Source organism: Haplochromis burtoni, unplaced genomic scaffold (genome assembly GCF_018398535.1).
Source record: "Haplochromis burtoni strain Fernald_Lab_line unplaced genomic scaffold, NCSU_Asbu1 Contig_34, whole genome shotgun sequence".
NCBI classification, from domain to species: Eukaryota; Metazoa; Chordata; class Actinopteri; order Cichliformes; family Cichlidae; genus Haplochromis; species Haplochromis burtoni.
Window position 1 is genome coordinate 1856174 of NW_024582395.1, and position 25392 is coordinate 1881565.

Genomic DNA, 25392 nt, shown 5'->3' on the forward strand with positions numbered 1-25392 from the left:
ATATATATATATATATATACACATATATATATATATGATACTTTAATACATTTTTATGAGTAAAGATGTATTTCATCAATTAAGAGAAAATGTCTTTTTGCTAACAATGTTTTGCCCCACATAAATAAAATAATACGGGAAAATTGCAGGATCACTAACAGCTATCATTATCATTATCTCCTTTTTTAATGAGGCTTTTTTTTCGTGCTTTATTAAGCCTGTCATTAGCTGCTTTAATGTTCCTCTTTTCCCTAAAGGAAGAGTCAACATGAACCTTTAGTAGGAAAATCTAATGGCCATCCTTCAATATTTTCAAGGCTGTTTTTTATAGCTGCAGTGAAAGAATGCTCAAGAAAAGATGGGAACTTTAAAAGATAACGCTAGAGTTGTCTGACACACACACACACGGGGTGGAGAGTGAGATTAACTTAATCTGGAAGTAAGGGTGTATTTGTGATCGTGGTGGGCTCGTGTAAATAATGGCACAGATTTCCACACAAAAAGAAAAGAAAAACCTGAGCCTGATCCTGATCCTGTATGTCAACAACAATCAGGACAGTCCTTTCTGCTGAAACAGACACGACGATGGACAAGACTGACAGCAACCACATGTGTCATTAAACTCAGCACCGGAGAGCCCAACAACACAGTACTGCAATGAAATACTGATGTTATTTGTTAAAAACACTCACAATTTAAGAGTAAAACCTAAATCTCAGCACAGCACACAACAAAGAGCAGCAAGCTTTGCAGCCGTGCTTGCCTACGATGGAAAAGATTCATGCGTGGATGCTGTGCATAACTTGAAAAATGTTTTGGGGGTTTGGGGTTGTTTTTGTTGTGTTTGTTTTTTAATGATCCACATTTGTTGAGGACGTGAAAAATCTCGTCGGATAACTGCAGCAGTGCAGCACCGGTTGATGGCTGCTGAATCAAAACACAGAGATGTAAACAGTGAACAGGTGGTCATTTGTTTAGCATGTAGAAACGCCAAAGCAAATTTAACGTGACACCTGCGGTTTGCCTGGAATTGCCGCAGATTTGCCTTCAACATTCACAAGAACTTAACGCTGTTTTTGAGGGAAAGAAAGACGCGATTGCTTCGCAGTTTTCTGTCAGGCTAGCCTGCTCCATCCCCAGATGCTAAGTTAGCTATAGCCCCAAAAGCAATCATCTCTCACCACTTCACACGGTGCTCCCACACTCCGCTCGCATAATACTGCTAAGCTCCACGGTCAAGATGAACGGTGACGAGCCCCGAAAGGAGAGACAAGGGCTTAGGAAAAACGGCCACTAAATCGCCGTTCTGCTCTTCCAAAACAGTAGCAGCTCTGGTAGTACCTCTGCTGCTGCTGCTGTTGCTCTTGAGGACAGCACTTCCGCACCGAGAGGGCAGCGAGAAGGAAGCCGACGAGGGCGATTCGTAATTCGCCATCAATGAAAATCCTGTTCCCAGGATTTTGGGGATAGAGAAGAACCAAACACTGGATTGATTTTTTTTTCAATGATAGGTAAATGAAGCTTTGAAAACTGACTTAGAAAACACAGGGTCTAAATATTAAGCTATCTAATGCATACAAATGTGGAATTATAATAGAGTATGGGAATCATTTTGTATCGTGTTTAGATTGTGGAGGTATCGCCACAAGATCATTTAAATTAAAAACAAACTTTTAATTTATTAACCATAGGAAAACTGGACAACCGCCCCAAAATAATCTACTGACAGTGGTTGCTACAGAAAACACTACCTACCTTATAAATTTCTAGTCTTAACACCTTTATTCTTGCAGTTACTTTATTTACTGGTCTTCCTCTTCCCTGACAGCTACACATTTAGCACCTTTTGTCCAGTATATCCACTACCGCTCCTCTTCAAATGTCCAAACCACCTCAGCCTTGCCTCTCTAAATCATTAAGCACTGGATATGAGCAGGTGCACTAATTTCTAATCCTGTCCATTCTAGTCACTCCCAACAAATAATCAGATTTTATTCGTGAACATAATAGTTGATATTGTGTCTACACACGCTGTATATTATGCGAATTTAAAATAATGAATCCAACATAAAACAAGCATAAAATATACACATACTGCCAAAATAAATCAAAGTTAATCAGAATGAACTCATTGTTTGTATCTTAAACGTTTCATGCATTAAACACTTCAAGTCTAGACCACCAAGCAGTATTAGACTAAAGTATGAAATGTAAAACTTAAAAGTCACAAATAGGATAAAATGTATAGTTGTATGTAACTTAACTGGGTTTTCTGCAGTAACTACAGTACATTGCAGCCAACTTGGTCTTGCGAGGAGCTAAAAAAAACACTTTGGGGAGAGAGAATCAGGGCAAAAAATTATAATTTATAAACATAACACAAGATGAGAGACTGTTAACGACAATATACATAGCACATGTAATTTTCTACAGTACTACCGAACTGTACAGTACGTCTACTCTATATATGTTTAATATACACAGAGAGATATATAATAATCTGGATGTAAAGTTCAAACTGTATTTCATTGTAAATTCCCATGGCAATGTTCTTCTTCTTCTTCTTAAATGTTATTGGCGGTTGGCAAACAACTGATTGGTGCATTACCGCCACCACTAGTATGGAGTGTGGACTGAAATGACGCCCCCACCCCCACCCCCAAAACAAACAAACAATCAAACAAACAAAAAACCTCAAAGCCTTTGAAACACTCTTCCCGCTTTAAAAAACCGAAATAAAGCCTGTTAACTCCTACTTCCAGAATCCTTTTGCAATAGGTCAACCAGATCCAGTTTCATATTCATATTAATGAGGTTTTGGTTTAATTGTCTCCTCTCCACCTGATATTTCAGACAGTGCAATATCACATGCTCTATAGTTTCTGTTTCTCCACAGAAGGCACATTTCCCAATGTTTCCCAATCAAGAATAATGTAGCATTTAACCCAGTATGTCCAAATCTCAATCTCTATGACCATCTCCTCTCTCCTGCTCCTTCCAGTGGTTCTCATTTCTCCTACCCCCCTTTGTATTGTATACAACCATCGTCCTCTCCTTTCCTCCTCCCACTGCTTTTGCCAACTACTCCTCATTTCTTGCCTTATGATACTCTTCACTTCAGCTTGACCAAAACTAACAGCCATGTCAACTGTCCCATGTCTTGTGGCTTCCTTCGCCGCTCTGTCTGCCATTTCATTCCCCATTATTCCATAATGGGCTGGAATCCATAGAAACACAACTGTACGACCCATCATGTTTATTCTGAAAAGTGTTTGCGGAATTTCTGCTAGAGTATCTGCTCTCGCATCTGAGTGACTACACTGTAAACAATAGCTTTTAATGGCCTCATATCCATGGCAATGTTGTTCACTGAGCTGAAATAGGCTATATATAAATAAATGTTGCCTAACTGTTATTGTGAAGTCACAGCGCGCGCGCACTGACGCACTGACGCACCGGTCAGTTTCTGTTTTCTATTGCCTTATTTATACAACTAAATCCGGAGATTAAGATAATATTAACCAATGAATATGTGTTCGCCGTCTCTCTTCGTTCTCCTAGAGAGAGAGAGAGAGAGAGAGAGAGAGAGAGAGAGAGAGAGAGAGAGCGCATATGGGCGTGAATTTTCCAGGCACCAGCTCCTCCAGGCTGAATTGCAACTCCCAAAATAGCAGCACTGCGAATTCTGGATCCTCTGAGAAAAAAAAATGGCTGAAGTAGTTTCACCAATAACTCGACAAGTAACTAAAGGAAGCCAGGAAAATGTGACCTGTTTTGTGGATATTAATCTCAGAGACGTCGAAGACTGTTTAATTTACGACCGGCATGGAGTTTCTATTCCGTTCAAGACCCTATACCAAGACAGGAAATCGGTCATAATTTTTGTGCGGGTAGGGAAAACTTCATTTGGCTTAACTTTGCTGATGAGTTATGGGTTCGCATAGGCACCCTACCTTAAGTTGCGTTTTTAACTGGGTCTTGATAGGCTTCAAAGTAGGTGAGCCTAAGTGTAGCTGGCCAGATGCTCCAAGAATTTCCTGTGGTGTGTTGGAAATGGACGAATGAAGAGATCGTTCTTCATAGGTGAAGACAGAGGGATAAATGTTATGGCGCAAGAAGTGAATTTTTAAATGCAGTGATCTCTCTCATCACTACAGACTTTTAACATGTTATGTAATATGTGTCCCTGCAGAATTTCTTGTGCTACAGCTGTAAAGAGTATGTTGATGATTTGGGAAAAATACCCAGAGAAGTACTGGAGGTAAGTTCTGTTTAGTAAGGACCATTGCACTAGAGGCTGTCAAAACAAAGAGCACAGCTGCAACACTGGCAACAAAGGTGCTCAGTTGTAGCAATAGGAGGTCTGATGAGTATTAACATAAATAATTGATCATGACAAATCCAAAATTCCATGTGTGTTGTTGCAGGATGCTGAAATTAGACTGGTCGTGATAGGTCAGTCCGCTTATCATCACATAAAGGTAATTATTTTGTTATATATACACCCACTGGACACTTGTTCAGCTGCTTGTTAAAGCAAATATCTGATCAGCCAACCACATGGCAGCAACTCAGTGCATTTATGCATGCAGACATGGTCAAAACAACTCGCTGAAGTTTTGAAGAAAGGTGATTTAATTGAGTCTGGTTTTGACATGTGGCCGCTCTATTGGAATTCTGCCACAGTGCCATCTCTAAGGTTTACAGAGAATGGTCGAGGAAAAAAAAGGGGAAAATATCCAGTGAGCACCAGTTGTCTGTGTGAAAAGTAAGAGGAGAATGTCCAGACTGCTTCGAGCTGATAAGAAGGCACGAGTAACTGAAATAACCACTTGTTACAACCAAAATATGCAAAAGACCACACCTAGAGCCACTCCTGTCAGCTAAGTACAGGAAACTGAGGCTGCAGCTTGCACAGGCTCAACAAAATCGGGCAATAGAGGTTTGAAAAAAAGCATTCTGGTCTCATGAGTCTCCAATTCTACTTCTACATTCAGATGATAGGATCTGAAGTAAAAAAAAGAATGAAAGTGTGGATTGATTCTGAACTGTTCAGGCTGCTGCTGGTATAATGGTGGAGGGCATATTTTCTTGGTACACCTTGGGCCACTTGGAACCAATTGAGTGTGATTTTAAACTCCGCAGCCTTCCTGAGTATTGATCTTGACCACGTCCATCCCTTTCTGACTACAGTATTCGCGGTATTCGCATCTTCTGATGGCTATTTCCAGCAGGATTACACATCAAAAAGCTCAGATAATCAAAACTAGTTCAAGGAACAAGAGAAAGAATTCACTATTCACTATATAAGAATTTCCACTACTGCAATCCAGTAGAACCTCTTTGGCATGATGGATGTGCAGCCATCAAAGCTGCACCAACTGTGTGATGCTATCAATTCAATATGAACCAAAATCTCTGTTGAATGTATGCCACAAAGAATTAAGGTCTAACTTTTGCAAGGTGTACCTATTACAGTGTCTGATGAGTGTATATAAATATCACAGCAGGCACTATAGTTTTCCAGACAAATGTACTCTTTCTTCTTGTTCTGTCATGTAGTCGTTCTGCTTGCTCACGGAGTATCCTTATGAAATATATGTGGACCCAGAGAGGCGCATTTACCAAAAGCTGGGGATGAAGAGAGAGGAGACATTCACAGACTCTGGTATGCAAAAACACTGTTGGAGTGTATAAGTAAGCTTATTTTGAGATGATAATGAAACTTTGTCTTTGTATCTGTGTTTGTGAACTCAGCACAGCCTAGTCCCCATGTGAAGTCTGGCGTTTTTATGGGCCAAATCAAGACTATATGGAGAGCCATGACTAGTCCTGCCTTTGATTTTCAGGGTGACCTACATCAACAAGGTGGAGCCATCATTGCAGGACCTGGTAAGTTGGTCTCTCTCTATATATAATGTCATGTGTTAATGTTGCCACTGCATTATATCTTATATATTTTTTCTTCACACTCACTGTTTTCTCCCTCTCTACAGGCTCCAAAGTCCATTTTTCCCATCTTGACATGAACCGCCTGGACCACATGCCCATCAACTGGCTCCTTCAGCTTGCAGGAGCTCAGAAAACGATTGACTTCAGCGATAAGCCGAAAATCATTCACATCTAGTTAGGTGCCTGCCTGAAAGTTTCATCCCACGTCACTGCTGTAATCACACATGGAGTGTATATACAATCAGCTTCAAACTCTAAGACGACTAAATGAGTTTCTGTTGCTTCTGTTGTGCATTTGAACTCAACTTGATTGACAAATAGTACATTACAATGACTTTATCAGCTTAACACACACCTCTCTCCTCTTCCCTCAACTGTCTTGGCTTTAATAACATCACTCAAACTGAAAGTGCATGCGGCAAGTTTGTGCAAAAACCGATAAGGCATGTTTTCCTGGCATGATCTGAAAGTGTTCCAAATATCTTCTTGAGAAATCAGTGAATGCTTGGCCTTTGCAGTGTCCCCTTTAAATGTTTAGCAGGGCTGAGGTCCAATGACTGTGGAGGAAAAAGTCAATGTCAGCCAACACTCTTTTTTTTTGTAGTCTTATATAGTTTTCAAGAAGTTCTTGAAAAACTTTGACAAATAAGACAACACGTCTAATTTGTCATTCTCTTTGTCCAACTCTATAGACAACCCTCCCAGAACTGAATATTTATGTTCTGTTTGTCTTCTTAAATACACCATTATGTTACAGACAGAAATCTCTAACTTGGATTCATCATTACATTGATTTTTTCCCCCAGTGGTCTACTGTTAAGTTGAGGATAGACAAATTGCAGCAAGAAGAGTTTTATCCGTAACAGTCCCAGCATTCCCAAGTATGTTATTTATTTCAAGGCTAGACACTGACTTGACCAAATTACCAAAAACCTGGGAGAGGTTAGAATCACTGGCCTTGCAAATAGTACAGTTTCATTAAAAAAATGCACTACTGGCATTGTCCGGTGTCTCCAATCACATGTCAAGAGCTGATGATGGTTGTTCTTGATGCAGGAGGATTTTCTCTGTTTTCAGTCTGTGGTCTGAAACAGCAGTAAACCCTTATATTCCAGTGTGTTTTGTGGTATAATTATGTGCCTGTTTTGTAGTGATAAGACTGAATAGCAGCTGTTGCACTGATTTTACTACCTTGTCACATTCCCATTGCAATCTGCAAAGTTTATTATATTGTAAATAAAGACATTTTTTTTGTTATTTATTGGCTGCCATATATGCTCTACAGTGCAAGGCCAGAGCACGGTTGCATTCAAATAGGAAAAACTCTGGCATCAAGGACTACATTTCCAATATGTTTTCTATTGGTACAGCACCAGCTGCTGCAGCTGAACGGTGAAGGGTGGGTGGGCAGTGGACATCTAATCCCGATACGTCACTTGCAGGGGATTCAGAAAGCAGAAACCTGCCCCTGTTCACAGACGTCACCACCAGAGAGGTTGGAACGGGTAACTGGAAGCACGCAGACACAGGCAGACCATCGGGGGCGAGACATGACATATTAGCGCGTCGACAACACGAGGACAAGCCGCCGCACTGTGAAGCGCAGGGGTGTCTGTCGCTGCTGCACGGGAATGTCCAGCAGCCCTGAGGAGAAAAAATGAAGCGCAAGAGCGAAAGGAGGCGAGCCGAGTCGAGGAAAAAGCGCTGTGCAGCTCACAGCAGCTCAGAGGCGGAGCCAAACTCTGATATTTACATTGAGATAACAGGTAAGGGGGTCTGCAGAATGCACCCGGTCAACTTTGCGCACAGTTGGCAAATGCACGAAAGCGCGCACTGCAGGCGAAACCCCCCCCCCAAAAAATGTCGTGCACTGACCATTGTGTGTGAACGTCTTTGATTTTTTCCCTGCTTTTGTCCTCTCATGGCGACACCGTCTGTCCCTTTAATGTTATTACAGCGGGTTTTGCCTCGATTTACCTTAGCTCCGTGCACATGAAACCTCCAACAATGAGCAGTTTTACTCGGGTATTTAATTTCAGAGCAGGGAATTGCGGCAGAGCTGCACCTTTTTGTTTTATGAAGTCGGTGTGAGGTGCGAGTGCATACTTAGAGGTGGTTTGCTGTATCAATGTCATAAATATCACAGTCAACCCACTGTCAGTTCCATTTATGTTTTATTTTCATATCTTTATGGCGTTTCCTGGTTCCCACATCCTCGGTGAGCTGAAAGAGGGGAGGTTCGTCGAAGTAGAAATCACAAATCTGACTGGCTAAGAGATCGTCCTAGCAACCGCTTGGGCAACGATCCCAGGGCCTATCATGTGTCTAATATCAAGAACTTTAAACTGAACTAGGCGGGGCAGAGCCTGACGTACGCGTTTGTCTACCAATCACGTAGTCCTCTGCATCTCTTGCAGCCAATAGCGTCCCGAGAACCGCCTCAGGGGAGGGGTCGCGCAGAGCTCATTTTTAGCAGAGTACGCACTTAGACACGAAACTCTCCGTCCTTCCCTCTTCGGCAAGTGACTTTCTCCACTTTAAAAGACTAAAGAAACCTTCCTTATCCCTTTTAAATTTACATTTTGCCACTTTAAACTTAATTATTCGCATTTTATTTTTTTTTACCTAGCATGCGAAAGTCTCAGTGAAGAAAGTCACCCCGTGTGTTTCTGTATAAAAACGTCATGTTCAAAACAGTTTGCAAGATGACCGCGGACGATGTTTCGTCAGTGTGCATTGAGTTCATCAAAGGTAAGTCGCGAGAAAAAATACTTTTAAGAAGTATTAGACGAAGAGAGTTTTTTTTTTTTAAAATAATCAGCAGCATGCATGTGTTTACATGACAAAAAACAAGTAACTGCCTTTATTTTAATGTTGTCCCCTCCCTCTTCCCCTGTCGTGTTCCTCCAGATCAACTGTATTTTGCCATACTTCAGCAAAAGATCAAGAGCACAGCTGAAAGACACTGTTTCTGCATCGATGAAGAACTGGCATATGAGAAGTGAGTAGTCATACTCACCACTTACTTGGATTACTAGTTTCCATATCGTGTGTGTCCCCTTGCCCTTTCTTTCTTTCTTTCTCTCCTTTTGGTCTGAGTGCCATAAAATAGGCACACCTCATGTTATCAAATGCTGATCTTTAACAGTAGGGTTTGTGTGAGTAGATGTGTACATAACTTGCCCCTTACTGTGATGTTACGCAATGTCATGGTGCATTGCAAAAGATATTCAACTTCAAAGCCAGTGGAAGAGGTTCCACTACTTGCTACCTTAGCAACATCAGGGCTTTTAAAGGATGGCTCACTAGGACAGGATGGGACAGGACTGACCTTTTAAAGTTTATGCTAGTGTTACAAAAAGACCTGGTGTTTGCAGCTTTTTGTCCTGTTCTGATTGACCCATGATGTTTCTAAATATAGCCTTTACTCTGTCAGTGTTTTTACAGTGTGAATCTTGGGTAGCCGATTCTGTCTAGTGAAACTTCCCTAGAGATGATAGCTGGCTGCATAAATAGCCACTGACACACTCTTTGTTCTCTGCTTTCTCTCTCTCCCTCTCTTAGCTTCTATGCGGACTTTGGTCCCCTTAACCTGGCCATGTTTTATCGCTTCTGCTGCAAGCTGACAAAGAAGCTCAAGGTAAAGTAAACTGATGCTCTTAATTTGCAGTTCCTGTAAAGGGGGGGGGGTTCAATCAATAGCTTTTTATACCTACAGTAGGTAAACAAAGTAAAGTAGTGTTTGGGCTTTTATGTAATACAGTCAGCTGTCTTATTGTTTAATCTATGTACCTAATAGTGCAAACATGTTTGCGTTATTGCTTTGTGCTGAGACAGTTTACGTGTATTTGCATGTGAGCTTGAAAAGATGCTGATCACAGACTGGGGCAGCTGAGCTCCTGTGCATGATTGATTTATTGATGGTTGTCCAGCCTTTTCAATTTAAGATATCTTTGCTTGTTGATCCTTGGTAGACCTAATGAATAACTTTTCAGTTATACAGGTAATCATTTTTTTTGTCACTCAAATAAATAAAGAATCACCTGTAATTTCATGTTGTTAATGTATTTGTGCAGTCCATTACACTCTCAAGGAAGAAGATCATATTTTATACATGTGGAGATCAGAAGAAGCAAGCCAATGCTGCCTATCTAATAGGCTCATATGCAGTAAGTTGTTTGCAAACATGTGTATTACAAATAACTTATGGACTTGTGCTGTGCCTAATGTAACAAAAATTATATTAGCATGTAATACATATGGCATTTGCTGATTGCACATTTGTATTTATAGGTAATGCATCTAAATATGTTGCCAGAGGAGGCCTACAGTCTGCTGGTGTCAAGAAATTCATCATATATTCCATTCAGGTAACAGTTTGCCAACACAATTTTTACTCAGACTAATTTAATAATAACAGTTTTAACTGCCATTCGCATTTTAATTTGATTTTCAAGTGTCTCTGACTGAAAGTATAAGTTTCTGGTTTCATTTCTGGTTTCAGCCTCTCTTCATTAATCAAGGAGACTGTTAAGTGATAAGAGGAGCTGGGTGGGAGGGTTAAACTATACTGATTAAAGGAAAATGATAATAGATTAATTGCTATTCTAGTTATTGTTTTTTCTTAAAGGGGACCTATTAAGCTAAATTTCCAGTTCCAGGTTTCTCTTACTGGACTTTACTAGAGTTTCTCTGCACCATTCACAAATTAAAATAACACTTAGTTATAAATAGCGGACATTGGTGCAAGCTTGTAAAAAAATGTAGCTCATTTTAGCTCCGCCTTTGAGCTAAATTTCTTCTGATTGGCTTACCTCAAAAGCATGTTATCATATCATTATAACTCTCCAAAAAGAAGTAAAACATATTGGAAACCAAGGTTATAGAGCAGTCAGAAGCTTAAATTCACATAGGTTTCCTGCAGACATTGTTTAATATAAGCATCCACCATTGTAACAACATGTGTTTAACAGAAAATTTGAAATCATAATAGGTCCACTTTAACATACCTCAATGAAATTGCACAGCAAATTAAATATTGGAGCACTGTTTAGCCCCGACTACAACACAAGATTAAAGCACAATGCTACTGTGGCTCATCAGAATTATGACAGGGACCTTTAAGAGGAGGGGTCACACATGCTTTTTGAGAGAGAAAGAGTTCAGAATAAGAAGAAGTGATATCATATTCAGTGTTTAAATGAATATGAAATCCCATGTATGTTGTGCAGAACCTTAAATATGTTTTATATTTTACAGAGATGCTTCATTTGGAACCTGCATGTACAATCTGAACATCCTAGACTGTCTTCGTGGTGTGCACAAAGTATGTCATTTAAAGAATGAATTCCTTTTCTTTGTTGTATTAACACACCCTAACAAAATGACTTTCAATTCAACGCTCCGCTAGGCTTTGCATTATGGCTGGCTCGACTTCTCTAACTTTGATGTGGAAGAATATGAGCACTATGAGAGAGCAGAAAATGGAGACTTGAATTGGATCATTCCAGGAAAGTTCCTTGCATTCAGTGGGCCGCATCCAAAAAGCAAAATAGAGAATGGTAATTAAAGTACATTACAGGACTATGTCTCACCACATTTTAACACATCCTGAACTCACAAGAATGTTTTCCTTTCTTATTTTAGGGTACCCTTTGCACGCTCCTGAGGCCTACATCCCATACTTCAGGAAGCACAACATCACTACCATCATCAGACTCAACAAGAAGATGTATGATGCCCGACGTTTTACAGACTCTGGGTTTGAACATCAGGACCTCTTCTTTGTGGATGGAAGCACACCGAATGATTCTATTGTTAGGACGTTTCTCAACATCTGTGAGAACGCTGAAGGAGCCATTGCAGTCCACTGTAAAGGTAGGTTTTTTTTGGTGCAAGACGTACTTGTAGCTACATAAACCTTGCTCGGTTTCCTGTTTACGGCACAATTTCAATGCACACTACTTTTCTTTTGTTTTAGCTGGGCTAGGAAGGACTGGTACTCTGATTGCCTGCTATATGATGAAACATTACCGCCTAACTGCAGCAGAGGCCATCGCTTGGATACGGATCTGCCGACCAGGGTCCATCATTGGACCTCAGCAGAACTTTGTTGAAGAGTAAGTGTTCACTAGAGCAGGACTTTCAAAATGTCACATTTTAAAAAATCTTTAAATACTTTCAAAGTATTTTGTATTGATACATATCTGAGATTAAACTAGATAAATTAACCACAGTTTAAGTTTTATAGCTGTGGTTTGAAACAACACTGTTTCAGGCAACAAATTATTAGATGATGAAAAATCTTAAAGTCATGTGATTTTTGGTTTGGCAAGAAAATCATTGTGTGGTTTGTGTATCAGGAAGCAGAACAGTCTGTGGGCAGAAGGAGATGTTTTCCGCGAGAAGATGCTGAATGAACGTGAGAATGGTAAGATGGCTGTAACCAGGATCCTATCTGGAGTGGATGACATAACCATCAATGGGAGCAACAAGAACAGAGGATCCAAGAAAGAAGAGATGGAAATGGTGAGTTTGAAACTAAAGTCTTAAGTCTTTCATTCTAATAATTCATTCTGCTCATTGTTTTTCTCTTTTTTTGCAGTACAATGATGAAGAGGAGAGAAATGGCCTAACACAGGGTGATAAATTGCGAGCTCTTAAGAGCAAGAGGCAGGCCAGATCATCTTCGGGTTCACTATCGTAAGTATTCAGGCAGCCTGCAAGCCTCATCATGCATCACACCATTGTGCTGTAGTACAGTAAAATGAGCGAATCAGTCCCTTGGATCATTACATGTATACAGTAGTAGTGTTTTTCAAAGCATAAAAAAGATGACCAGGAAGTGATCATGTAGGATTTCTTTGGTTACATTTATCATTTCGTTGGGTAAGCTTTCTGTCTTCCTCAGTAACTTCTTCCAGGTAGTCCGCTTTGGGAGTCGGGTTTGAGGATTTGGCAGGGCTGCCCTCATTTAACCATGCCATACAATTTCATCCTAATACTGTACTTTAAACCATTTGGAATATCTGCATTATTTTAATAACCATGTTTCTTTTTTCAAATTTCATCTCATACGGATAGAGTATAATAAAGTCATCCTATTACCATGTGTAATCAGTGAGGATAAACAATAAGATGAGAAAGTGGTAGCCCAGATTCTTAGGCTCAAAGTGACACAGTTGTTTGCAGGGTTGGATTTTAGTTATGTGATATGCACTTTTCCAGGAAAAACTGTTTTGTGGGTTGAATTTAGAAAGGCATGAACAATGTGGAAGCTAAAGATGATAGCTCTATGAAAATCTTTTGCTAAAGTGCTGATGGTGTGTAAGCTGTGTTCTTTGGTCAGAAGCTTAAAAAAAGTTCAGTTTGGACAAAAGCATATGTAAGCCAAGTCAATATAAAGCTTATCTGTCACTAGGTTATCATGAAATCAGTGTAACTAGGTCACTCATTCAAGTCAACAGAAAGCTTTTCTATAGATAAACTTTGTAGCTGAGACAACAAATATTGATTAGCTTTTCTAATTCTTTGAAAAAAGAAGAAGGGAAAAAAAAAAAGAAACGATCAGCCGTATTTGGACAACTATGACGTGAGCTTCCCGCTCTATGCCAGTGGGGGGTGCTAAAGTGCAAAACCTAACCCTCTACTGAACAACAACGTCATTAAAAGATTATTAAAATTTCCTCTATTGTTGTTTTTCTGCCCAAGTCCACATCATTTGTGTCCATATAATTCAAAGCTGTGGAAGGTTGGTCAGTATGGCAGAGTATGGTTGACCGGCCTCTGCCAATGTACCCATATGGCTTTGGCTTTTGTTGTCCCATGTCAGGCAGGTGGTAGTGTTCTGCTGCAGCCTCATGGGCACGGTGTGGCCGATGTGTTGCCTGCCGTTCAAAAGATAGCAGAGAGAGGCAGAGAAAGAGTTGGGGAGAGGAAAAACAGAGAGAGGATGTGAGGTTTTGTACGTTGGAGGTAAGTGCACGTCAGTTCCTTTCTAGCCGACATCCTCTTCCTGTTTAAAAAAATATATATTGGTAAGCCAGCGAATGGTGTGACAGATTTGAAGTTGTCCTTTTTTTTTTTTTTTCTCTCTTCCTTTTCTTTTCTTTTGATGACTGGTGTGAAGAGGTTATGCACTTAGTGGATGCATTACATTTACACGCCTTTCATTATCTGCCTCATGGACACACCGAGCTGTTCTGCTTTGATATCAAGGCATATCTGTGGTATCCTCTGAGTCACAATAAAAGCTCTCAAGTTAACAGCACCAATTATTCAACCAATCACGGTTTTAAATAAGATCGGGATTAGTTGAATTCAATGTTTTATTGCTTGGCTTGCACGACTGACTTGGCTCACATCAAGATAAAGTCTGAATCAGGGAAGCTTTGACCTTGTTCTCATCTGCAGTACGTAATTCCTCATTGCTTGGTAAAGTAGTGAATTTGCCAGCTGATTCATTAATGTTTAGGTGTAAATTGGCAGTAGTTCTTTGGTACTGGACTAAGCTATGATTTCGAGTGTTTTGTGAGTTTAATTAGTGTCTTTAAATTCTGTTATTTGGATAGTAAAATCCTCCAGATCCTCGTTATCACATAAAGCATTAGAAAAACATTGTGGGCTAGGGGCTATGGGCTAGGTAGTTGCACGAAAACAGAGAGTTGAGGCTGAAGGGAGATTTTCTTGCACTACAGGCCATATGCTGCTGCAGGGAATGCATTGCTACACATCTAATGCTCCATTTCCAGCTGAGCATCACCATCTGGCTCCACTGTTTGGTTTATTATGCAACACCAATATGCATGTTAAACTCCAGGGACGATTAGAACGATGACTGTCAGAACTTCTTCACTTTTCTGCCTCTTCACGCATGGCAACAGGCATGAAACCCTTGGACATGCACGCATGCACATGCCTCTGTGTTTGTGTCTAACATGTACTTAATGCTGGGCTGGGATCATTGTCAGTTGCCTGTTGTTTTTCCATTGCTCTTGTGACTGGATCAGTGTATGCATACCATCTGAGCTTTGTTTACTCTTGCAGGAGTCCATCTCTGTTAGCTTCTATTAAAAGTGTGGGACAGAGTTTAGAAATGGGTGTTTAATTCTTGTAGGATCTGACTATTTTTAGATGTTTCTGTTAAACAGAGCCCATCTCCTTCATTGGCAGGCTTATATCAATCACTACAATTTCAGTACCAGGGATACTGTTATCTATTTAATGTCTGTAAATGCTGCCTGGGGTTCTTTTTTTTCTTCCTAGAATCGTGTTTTATTTTCAAGTACTTTTGAGGAGCTTACAATACAAAAAAACTCACTCCTATATTTATTATAAATATGTAGAACTTAAGTAAAATAAAGTTGTTGTTTTTTTCCTCAAGTAAGTTAACCTACTTTAAACTTCCTACATTAGTTGGGTTCTTTATGGCTGACTGCTTATACAACAGAGCAAGTGATGAACAAAAATATGCTGTTTGGCACTGTTGGATGAAAGGCTCTACAAAAGGTGATTCATCTAATCCAGTCCCAGTGGAAAAGCACAACATCAGAGGCTTTATGTCCTGCCCAGACGTCTCTTGTCTCTCCTTCCTTTTTTCCCCCTTTTTTTCCATTTGCTCTTGTTGTTGGATTTGTCCTCCTTTCAGATGGCTGGTAGCCATGCTGCTCTCCTCCCTGTGTAGCCTTGCCCTGTGGTGGATTGTGTATGGCTTCCCTTCTTCCATCCTGCATTTCTGTATAGACGGGTTAGGATTTCAATGAGTTCTACTGCCCGTCAGCCCCCCCAAAACCTGCCCTGCCCCTCCTTCTGGAGCTCTAACTGAGAATGCTGTAAGTGAGCCCCCAGTCTCTTTTTAATTCCCAACCCGAATCAGAAATTTGTTCAAAATCATCTTACTGTTCCTATATTCTTTCTGCAAATACTGTAAAGTCAAAGCTAATGAGCAGAGCCAGTTTTTAAAAATCTAAAACATCAAAGGCTACTGCCTTGACCTTGTCAGCATTTTTTGTACATGATGATTTGTACCATAAACATTCCCATCACCCCGTCACCTTTACACATCATGCTTTGCTGGTTATTGTGTTGACTTATTCCCAACTGTTAAATTGGCAGACAATTAAGAGCTGCTGATGGAAATGACTAAGACAGATCAAGACTCTCTTTAAGTTTTAGTGCCACCTCCTCGCTTTAACTTAGCTCTACTAATCCTACCTGGCTGCTGAATGCAATAATATTCTGTTCACACGGCTAAAACTGTCACATTAAAAACAAAACATTTTTTCTCATTACCATGCAAACCTTTCCCCTGCTATCCACTCTGAAGTGTAGTTCATTACATATACATATGAAGTTTCACATTTTTTACTGCTATGTTACTTTGTCTTCACAGACAAGAGGAGAATAAGATGCACACCAGATCCTCATCACAGTCCCTGAGGTAAAGTGTACAATGTACACACAAAATGCACACCTACATACACATACTGACATAAAGCAGGGCTTAGACTAATGAATATGTCTCCTCTGCAGCGGAGTCATCTTGCAGGCAAGTTTTCAGAGCTGTAAGACAAGTGTTAGCCCATTGGCTCTATCTGACCAGTCAGACAGCAGGAAAAGGACCAGAACCTCCCTTCCAGCCAATGGAACAGGAGGAAGGTCAGTGGAAGAATTTAAATAACACTTATTTGCCCGAACTGACTTTCCCAGATAGACTTTACATACGTTATACAGTTAAAATTATCCACAAAGGTCAACAATGTTTCAGTTTGGATCATAGACTAGACAGAAAACATTGCTGCAGCTGCAATTTGACTTCACCCATAATCTGCAGATAGGACATCATGTATATTCAATATGAAAGTGTTTACCTAGTTGCCCCCTGCTGGCCATTATAAATAATGCGTGTTTAAAGCAGTCTGTAGGTTGTATTTTTAACTTCAGTCATTACATGTGAAATTGTACTGTTGTAATAAAAATACATGCTTTGTATTTTAATTCCTCTTTGTACCACTGAAACTGAAAAAAACAAAAATAGAGAGGCTATAGCCACTCATGAGTGCTTGCTGAGTACATTAACAGCTTCCCTTTTCTCTACCAGCTCCCTGTGCAACACCAGACTGGTCAGGTCCCTAGGCAACTTGCATGTCGTGGCTGGTGGCAAAGACCCAATGTGTTGTGAACCATGTGACAGCCATAGACAGACAGCCAGTGTCACAACCAACTTAGGCTCTCCCATCAGCTTAAGCATGGGACAGGTCCATCTACAGGCAAGCTTCCTTAGATCTTCACAAGCCAAGTGGAGATTTGGACTGCATTTGCACAGGAGCCAAAAATTGCAATATGCAAAAAGAGATATGATCTTTAGTGCCTGTGCAAATTCAGCAAAAATTCCAGAGGCTTGGAATACGTCGTTTCACTTCAGTTTTCAAAAAAAGGGGTTGTGCCATAATCACATGACGTTCCTAGGCTGGGCTGCATCGCCTACTGAAACAAAACCTGTGGTTCATTCAAAAAATGTTTCTTAAAAAAAACCAACTGTTTCCACCAACAACAGTTAAGATCTTACAGTTTAGGTAAAAGTGGAAGCATTTGAATGCATTTTTTTAAATGAAGGAATGGATTAATTATAAACAGGTGAATACTTTCATTGAATTTAATTATTCAGTTAATTTAAGCATTAAGTAAAACAAAATGGTACTGCAGATCCTTTCAGTGTAGAGAAATTTGCATTTTTTTTTCATCATGACAGAAGGCTAATGAGGTTTACATAGAGAAACTAAATACTATTAATAAATATTGTTTTATGAATTTGATGAAGGTGCAACCCAGCTCAGATTCTTTACTCAGATGAACTAACCTTTATATATAACTGGATATTGTCCAGGTCTAACGTGTAGTAAATCTGATGGTGCATATGTACCACTATCAGGATGCCAAATTAAATTCCACTTGGCACAATCCCCCTGCTGCTTCATGCAAACATTTTCCCTGCATGTTCTCTGAGAACAGTTTGTTTGGGAGTATGGCTGGCTATAGCTTCTCTAGACTTTGTGCGCCTCACTTCACTCTGCCTTTGGCCTGTTGTTACCACTCTGTAGCCATGTGTGCATTCTTTTCTTGAGCCAGTCTTTAATGTTCACCTCCCTTCTTTTCCTCCTTTTACGTTTCATATATGCAACAGACGTACCGTCTCCAGAGGATGTAAAGCTCGCAGCTCTTTGCAATCCATTAGGTTTTCCAGGCTATGGTATCTACCGCTTCACTTTTCTGTCTTGCATTTACTCTAGTATTGTAATGATTTAACCTTAAATAACTCTATTTTCCCCCCCTTCTTCTTTGTAGTCACTCCATACCCAAACCTAGAGCTCCTCTACTGCGGTGAGCCTGTGGATCTGGAAAATCTGATACATTACCTTCTATACAGCTGACGTGGGGGGAAGAGATGTTACAGAAACACCACAAATACTTCATTCAAAATTTTATGATTACAAGCCATTTTATCCATAGGACTCTTTTTAAAAAATATTTTTTAAACATAGAATCATGAACTGAACTGCTAGTTTTAATCATTGCCTGGTTGTTTCTACTTAACTGAAGCATGCAGTAGCAGCATCAGATCGAATCATTGTATGAATGTGTGGATCCAGGAGATTTCCTCCAAAATGAGCACTGTGCAGAACTTATTCTGATAAGGGTTCATGGTGGGAAGTATTTGATAGAATTGGCCTTTAATTTGTCCCGAGTCCCTGATCTTGGGCTTTGCATTGTGTGTTTGCCATGGACATAGTTAAAAGTCTATTGGCAGTAATTCCATCACAAAATGGTAAATGGCCTGTATTTGTATAGCGCTTTTCTAGTCCCTAAGGACCCCAAAGTGCTTTACACATTCAGTCATCCACCCATTCACACACTGGTGATGGCAAGCTACATTGTAGCCACAGCCACCCTGGGGCGCACTGACAGAGGCGAGGCTGCCGGACACTGGCGCCACCGGGCCCTCTGACCACCAGTAGTAGGCAACGGGTGAAGTGTCTTGCCCAAGGACACAACGACCGAGACTGTCCAAGCCGGGGCTCGAACTCTCAACCTTCCGATTACAAGGCGACATGTGCATTTGTACCTCTATTGAATATCTGAGTTGTCTTACTTGTGAAGCTTTTCAGCTCCTGTACTTAAACTGTAAATATGTCAACATTTGATATACTCTGTATTTTGTAAATATTTTGTACTGTTAGATCATCCTATAAATGAATGGGTGGTCCTAACGGGGCCTGGTCTAACTCACCTTCATAATCCATGGAAGACATTTGCTTGAAGCACATAGAATCATACTTTTTAATAAATGTATACCCAAGTATGTCTCTGGCTTAGTCCTTTCATTACATGTTTTAAGCACAATTATTATGGTTGTTCCCAGATCCTTTTTTTAAACCCCCAGACTGAGTGCCCCTTGCTAACAGTTGGAAAGAGAAGCAGGTAGGTGGAGATGCTGTGCTCAGCTGTAAGACCATATTAAGAATATCCTCCATTATACAAAAAGAAGGCTGGGTGTTTAGAGCAGTCTCATGCCTGACTCTTTGGCTCTACTTCCACAATACTGTCCCATGCGAAAGTTATTTGAAGACCTGTCAACCAGCCGACAAGAAAAATGAGTTTAAATCCTCAGTGATGCGTTCAAAACAAAAAGTTAACCTTGCAAAATAATTATTTATTGAACAGTGTATTCCGTGCAATTGAACCCAAAACCTCAAAAACAAAAAATGTGTCACATCAGGAGATAAGGTTTTACTCAGTTATCTCCCTGCTGATAGTGCTGGGAAGTCTTCTGGGTCATCTGGGTTAGGTGCCAGATCATCCTCCGCCTAATAGGGAAAAACCACGTCATTCATAAAACAATATGCTAACTGTGCTCTGGGCACACAAATACGAGTACCCCTCTTACCCTTCAGAAAGTAAATGAACCTCAAATGCACAATTGTCAATAAAAGCTATATGAAAGGTTGGAGCATTTCAGCGCTGTCCCAAATTCTGTACCCAAATACAGACATACCCTCTCCAATATCGGTTTGACACTCTCTGGGCGCCTGCTAGGACAACCACGTGCTTCTCTTCCTCGGCCACCACGAGTGGGACGTCCAAGGCTTCCGAAATTGATGTCCAAGAGGGAGGTGATATCATTCACAGACCTGCGAAGGAAGTTTCCTTCATCTTCCATATTTACCTTGATGGTCTAGAAATTGGAAGCAAACACTAAATATACAGAAGGCAAGAGTACTATTTGAACAGAAAACTAAACTATTTTTTATAGCATTTGCTTTTTTTTATCTTAGTAAAAACATCCATAGATATTTTGATTATTACTCAGTCTTTGATTATTCGGCAATAGATATTCTGTCTCGTTGAATTTATTAATGGCTTGCTTTGCTGCACAGTCAAGAAACTACCCGAATATGCACAGGCATGTCAACACATGTTACAGTTCATCTCAAATTAACCTCATTAGCAGCCAAGATGAACTAGCCCCTAAGGAGCCACAACTGAGGGTGCGTAAACTTACACAACTGCCGGTGGCCTATGTTGCAGTAATGTTGCATCACACACACGATTTTTAGTTACTCTGAGAAACTGCAGAAACTATTCATAAAAACAAAATGGGGGAAAAACAAAAAAAACAAAAACCAACCCATATAGCCTCCAGAGTTCATCTTCCACGCTCACCTCCACATGCTTTGACTCGTGGATGACCTTGGCTTTGGAGGGAATCTTGCCTTCTGCTTTGCGGATATTAAATTCTGCTTTGGGACGACTCATCTCCTGCATGGCCTTCCATTCATCCAGGGTCATCTCCATAGCAACCTGGACTAACATCTCTCCCTCCTCCTCCGTTGCTCTATTTTATCATTTGAAAACAAATAAATCATCTTCCATTTCTTTTTTTCCTATTCCCACTTCCTGCAAATGACAATTCTCATGTGCGACTGCCAAGTACAGACATCCCAAATTTCCCCATCAATTAAAGCTCGTCACAGAACATTTTATCTAGCACACTGTTGAATGTGTTTTTGTTTTTTTTAAATTGTAGATAATTGTAGATTTTCCTCTATTTTCATTGCACAGATGCTAAACAAGACCACTGTCACTTCTAAATAAGTCACGGTGGTACAGATGTAAATTTAAGAAAGGATATTTGTGCATTTCACTCACTGATTCGGATTGTCTTCCTCTACAGTTATCTGGGACTCCTCAGATTTGATTGGAGATGTCACATCCATGAATTCACTGTACAAAAACGGACATGAACAAACAGAACCTCTATTCTCTGCAAGAATTAAAATATTGTCATTTTCATGTTTATCAACTACCCACTTACCTTGCAGCTTCTTCAACAGAGCCCCAGTTCCAAGCTCCTCTTCCTCCTCTCTTATCATCAGGAGGTATACCTCTGCAATTAAGACAAAATGAACATCAGTACACAGTTACGAGACAGAGGAAAATCAGGGACAAGCGGCATTTTTACAAAGACTTACGTTCCATTGTGCCGATCGTATTCCCTCTTGCCCCTCAGAATAAAGTAGTCCGGGTTCCTTGCATTTCCTCCAGCTCTTCCTGCTCTCCTACCTTTGATCCCCCCTTTGCCTCTGAGATCAAAGTCTGAATTATAGGAAGGCCTGCCAAAAAAGAAGATTAAAACTCAGTTTATTCATGTGACAACATCCACATTTCAAACCCAGCTGACAGCAGTATCCTAGGAAAGCTTGTTTATGCCATGGGAGGGAGTGGGGTACGGGTTTATTGCAATCAGTAAGTCCAAATTTTGGGTTAGCATCTCAACTTAAAATGTAGTTGTTTTCTTAATTTAGAATTCTTTTCTCAGAAGTCTGAATTGGTAAGCTATAACCTGAAATTTCAATTTGGTTGGCAAACAAATGCTTTGTTCCCCCCCCCCCCATAGTTGCAGAAACAAGCTTCCATAGTATAATTAGACATTGTTGGGTGACATTAAATATTAGGAGAGCTTTTAATCAACAAAAGCTCCTGTAAGAGTGTATGAAATAATGTTTATATATGTAATCATATGCTGAAACACCAATCAACACTGGGTATGTCATCTTTTATATGACATCAGTTAAATAAAGATATTTTTATTAAGCATGGAATGCAAACCTAGAAACTGAAAACTCCTGTGTGGGTTCCTCTTGGTTGGCCCTACGCTGCCCAGCAGCAGCTTTCTTCTGGGCTTCTTCTCTGCCCTCCCCACTCTCAGACACAGGTGCAGGACGTGGCAGCTGCCTACGGACTGAAGGGAGAAAGCGAGATGGTAACGTACTGAACTGAGTCATAAGGTAGCAATCACTATTTGGGGAAAACTATGTTTCTGAATGCAATTCTCAGTATCAGACTTATGCTCTCAAACCTCACTGAGCTTACATTTACAGGAGGAAAAGAACAATTTAACATGCTTTCCTCTTTCCAATCCATTTTTTAGGTTCAGTCCAATAGCTGAATCTATGTACTTAAATGTCCTCTGGAATCATCTATAAAATTAGACAAGCGTCACTTTGACCCAGATTTCTGCACAGAGGATAGTGGGGATATAACCACCTCTGACAGCATGCACATGTGCACCTCGCTGACCACGCATTTTTACCAGCTGACAAAGCTCAGGCAAACTGGCCACTCTTGGCTGGACTACCCCGTCTGGAAACCCCAGCAGCTGCCAGAATCTTTTGGATTTGTGCAGTGTGTCGCAGTACTTACCTGGAACCGGCTCTTGAACATCCAGGGCCATAGGGAGGCGTCGGTCCCTTTGGGACTCCTTCTGACCAGGTTTTTTCTGCTTTGCTTTCTTCTCCTCCTCTTCCTTCTTCTTCTTTTTCTTCTTCGTCTTTTCTGATTCCACTTCGTTGATCAAGTCGAAAGGATCCGTGTCATCATCCAGAAGATTCCCGAACCTGTTCGCCACAGCACACCCGTAGGCGTCCGGCAGCATGTTAGCCTGTTAATGATGAATAAAAAAAACCCCAGTTTAAATAATTACCTCCTCGAGATGATCAAACAGCTTTCAAGTATCAGACAATAAAGATAAGCACCGTTTTCCAGCTCAGCTAGAACAAAAGAGCTGCGACGGTCGGAACTATGCTGCCCCAGTGAACATCCAACAAATGCCTCCAGCATATTTCGGCACACTTTTAAATAAATGTTTGCACGTGTGGATGCAAGCGACACCACGCCCACGTGTTCATCAACAGTCTGCATTGCAAAGGCTTGGCTCAGCTCCTCTGCCAGAGATGGTTCTGTGCTTAGTCAGGCTGGAGGCCTACGAGTCGGAACTGGCACAGGGGCTGAAGTTAAAGGGGCACTAACTCTCAAAAAGCATTCGAAAAGCAAAGATAAACATTTAAGACAAATTTACATATGGAAATATTATCCATTTTGTGAGCTTTCATTACAGTTCACTTTAATTAATGAAGCGCATTAACTTCAATAAACGTATAAAATGGTTTTAATCTACAGTTAGCTAACATTAACCGATAATGTTCGGTTAATTATGGACTGTAGCTTAGACCTAGTAACATTAGCATAAATGTCAGGTAAAGGTCCTACTTTTTTGGGGGGGTTGACACTAGTTAGGTAGCTTAGTTGTTGCTTACTTCCTTGTTAACGAGTTGACTCGCACAGCGACGTCTTGTTACTGTGCAAGCAAGTGTTTCCCTTTTCCTTTTGTTGTAGGCCTGTTTGTTATCTACCTGGCAGTGTCTGTTTCCCTCCAAGGCAGGTAGGCAGTATTGCCTGTCAGGTCTAACAGTAATTTGATTATTGTAGCCAAACCTCAGGAAGGCCTGGGGTGTACCAAAGTAGCTAACTTAATCAAAGCCAAACAGGAGCATCAATAAACATCCATACCGCAGCCCAACAACCAGGCTGAAGGTTGTGTAACCTCTGAAGAACAGTCGGGATTCTTAAACGATTTTTGTGAAAGCTTCAAATAACATTTACCGAAGTTTTTTTTGTTTTGTTTTTGTTTTTCGTTTTCAATCTACTTGATAGATATTTACTTAGAGAAGCCATACTTGTTTTTATTCTTTTATTTTTAGCTTCCTGGATACATAGCTTAGAAGTGTGCCACTAGTGTATGTATACTATTGTAAATGTTGCTTATTAGGCCTACCATTAGGTCAGTCATAAAACAGGGTTTTTTTGTAATTCAACTGACATTAGAAGAAATAATGTTAATCTTCACATTTTCTTGTATTTTTGCTACATAACTGTCAGCAATTGCCTCTGGCTCAAGTAGCTAGTAATGGCATTTGTTACATTAATATATAAGTTTTTGTAACTAGTAGCAAATGGTGGCCAATCCACAGCTTTACCAGAAAAAAAACTTTCCCAGGTTATATAGGGATCTACTCCTTGCAGAAACTCCTGTGACTGTTCCCTAAATGTTCCCTGACAGTTATCACAAAACTTCACAAAAAAGATTGGAGTTCTGGGTTCTTTGAAGTTGACTTTTAAAGATTGCTCACAATACAACCTTCAGAACAGACTTGGGGAACATTTGCATAGAGTTACAATGTTTATGAAAGGTTTCTCAAGTCTCCAAAGATTCAATCCATCTGTTTTCCTCCACTTATGCATTTCAGGGTTGCTGGGAGGCTGGAGCCTGTCACAGTGTCTTTTGCAGAGATAACACATAGACACAGTCGATTTAGAATCACACCATGCCTATCTTTGGACTGTAGGAGAAAGCCAGAGAACATGCAAACTACACATGGAAAGGCCCCAAACAGCATTCAAACTCAGGACCTTCTTGCAACAGTGTTAGCCACTGCACTGTGTGAAAACAGTGTGTTGCACGCAATGTTCTAGAAAAGTCCATTCGTCATACTTTTGCATAAACAAAATGTTAAGAAAGCATGCCTAGTCCATGCTGCACTAAGCTACACATGAGAATCTGAGCGATATCCCATTAAAGCACTGTCTCAATCATTTTTGGCATGCTCCTAGAAGCTGAAAATTTCACACTTCTACCTCACACTTTTCAGCAATCATTGGCAATAAAAAAGGAAATAAGTTAAATCTTATTCATACAGAAAAAAAGGTCAGTGTGGTAGCACCACATAAATTATATTTTATTTATCTATTTCTTATGTAGCTTTCCTTTGGTTATCCACCCTGTAGTGGCTCTATACCCCACCAGGGGGGGCCCTCCTAACAGTTTGCGAACCACGTGCATTAAACTCTCCATATTTGCATGCCCCATATGTTCGTAACTTTGCAAATCTATACAAAACCCTCAGCCTTAATGAAATGTCTATACTATTTACTTTTTTCAGACTGAACTTCATTTTACTTCTTGGTATATTTGAGGAACTGAAGCAACACATACTGAGACAATCATATGACATATGTATAATATGTATAATGCTCAGATCTCTTTAG

At 40.3% G+C, this 25392-nt stretch overlaps 4 protein-coding genes across 21 annotated transcripts in view; 2 read left to right on the forward strand and 2 right to left on the reverse strand.

The window, feature by feature from the left end:
• The window catches only part of fbxl17 (F-box and leucine-rich repeat protein 17), a 230662-nt gene extending 229269 nt beyond the window's left edge, over positions 1 to 1393 (reverse strand). For all 4 annotated transcript variants that reach the window (XM_005919018.2, XM_042219500.1, XM_042219502.1 and 1 more), the window contains exon 1: positions 1182 to 1393. The gene's annotated coding sequence lies outside the window, so the exon portion shown is untranslated. The remainder of the gene's footprint in view (positions 1 to 1181) is intronic.
• A 2182-nt stretch (positions 1394 to 3575) lies between these two features.
• On the forward strand, positions 3576 to 6127 carry prxl2c (peroxiredoxin like 2C). Its single transcript, XM_005919022.2, has 6 exons — positions 3576 to 3890; positions 4193 to 4261; positions 4428 to 4481; positions 5563 to 5668; positions 5758 to 5892; positions 5997 to 6127. The coding sequence occupies exons 1-6, from the start codon at positions 3708 to 3710 to the stop codon at positions 6125 to 6127; spliced, it is 678 nt and encodes a 225-aa protein (XP_005919084.1). The 5' UTR covers positions 3576 to 3707.
• A 1478-nt stretch (positions 6128 to 7605) lies between these two features.
• Positions 7606 to 19309, forward strand: cdc14b (cell division cycle 14B). 14 transcript variants are annotated; one of them, XM_005919024.3, is made up of 16 exons: positions 7606 to 7718; positions 8863 to 8953; positions 9517 to 9592; positions 10029 to 10121; positions 10246 to 10322; positions 11212 to 11278; positions 11363 to 11513; positions 11599 to 11829; positions 11933 to 12071; positions 12315 to 12480; positions 12557 to 12654; positions 16343 to 16390; positions 16483 to 16608; positions 17051 to 17219; positions 18134 to 18199; positions 18295 to 19309. In XM_005919024.3, the coding sequence occupies exons 1-15, from the start codon at positions 7610 to 7612 to the stop codon at positions 18155 to 18157; spliced, it is 1665 nt and encodes a 554-aa protein (XP_005919086.1). In that variant the 5' UTR covers positions 7606 to 7609; the 3' UTR covers positions 18158 to 18199; positions 18295 to 19309. The 14 variants fall into 14 exon arrangements, 10 of the variants coding, with proteins under 10 accessions (XP_005919086.1, XP_005919087.1, XP_005919090.1 ...); XM_005919027.3 differs by lacking the exon at positions 7606 to 7718 and adding an exon at positions 8582 to 8703; XM_005919025.3 differs by lacking the exon at positions 18134 to 18199.
• LOC102306567 (intracellular hyaluronan-binding protein 4) lies at positions 19264 to 23886 on the reverse strand. Of its 2 annotated transcripts, none has more exons than XM_005919023.2 (9): positions 23604 to 23886; positions 22711 to 22948; positions 22117 to 22249; positions 21480 to 21620; positions 21323 to 21394; positions 21157 to 21231; positions 20671 to 20842; positions 20003 to 20182; positions 19264 to 19814 (listed from the first exon to the last, which is right to left on the reverse strand). In XM_005919023.2, the coding sequence occupies exons 2-9, from the start codon at positions 22940 to 22942 to the stop codon at positions 19746 to 19748; spliced, it is 1074 nt and encodes a 357-aa protein (XP_005919085.1). In that variant the 5' UTR covers positions 22943 to 22948; positions 23604 to 23886; the 3' UTR covers positions 19264 to 19745. The 2 variants fall into 2 exon arrangements, with proteins under 2 accessions (XP_005919085.1, XP_042075439.1); XM_042219505.1 differs by lacking the exon at positions 23604 to 23886 and adding an exon at positions 23043 to 23222.
• Between the last annotated feature and the right edge of the window lie 1506 nt (positions 23887 to 25392).

What these genes read in the sequence shown, in the direction of transcription:
- prxl2c (XM_005919022.2), top strand. Translation starts at nt 3,708, where the DNA reads ATGGCTGAAGTAGTTTCACCAATAACTCGACAAGTAACTAAAGGAAGC. An exon ending in CCGCTTATCATCACATAAAG is followed by an intron (nt 4,482 to 5,562) that starts GTAATTATTTTG and finishes TCTGTCATGTAG; the next exon opens with TCGTTCTGCTTGCTCACGGA. An exon ending in AGCCATCATTGCAGGACCTG is followed by an intron (nt 5,893 to 5,996) that starts GTAAGTTGGTCT and finishes CCCTCTCTACAG; the next exon opens with GCTCCAAAGTCCATTTTTCC.
- cdc14b (XM_005919024.3), top strand. Translation starts at nt 7,610, where the DNA reads ATGAAGCGCAAGAGCGAAAGGAGGCGAGCCGAGTCGAGGAAAAAGCGC. An exon ending in GAAGAACTGGCATATGAGAA is followed by an intron (nt 8,954 to 9,516) that starts GTGAGTAGTCAT and finishes TCCCTCTCTTAG; the next exon opens with CTTCTATGCGGACTTTGGTC. An exon ending in ATCTAATAGGCTCATATGCA is followed by an intron (nt 10,122 to 10,245) that starts GTAAGTTGTTTG and finishes TTGTATTTATAG; the next exon opens with GTAATGCATCTAAATATGTT.
- LOC102306567 (XM_005919023.2), bottom strand. Translation starts at nt 22,942, where the DNA reads ATGCTGCCGGACGCCTACGGGTGTGCTGTGGCGAACAGGTTCGGGAAT. An exon ending in TGTTCAAGAGCCGGTTCCAG is followed by an intron (nt 22,250 to 22,710) that starts GTAAGTACTGCG and finishes TTCTCCCTTCAG; the next exon opens with TCCGTAGGCAGCTGCCACGT. An exon ending in CAGGAGTTTTCAGTTTCTAG is followed by an intron (nt 21,621 to 22,116) that starts GTTTGCATTCCA and finishes CTTTTTTGGCAG; the next exon opens with GCCTTCCTATAATTCAGACT.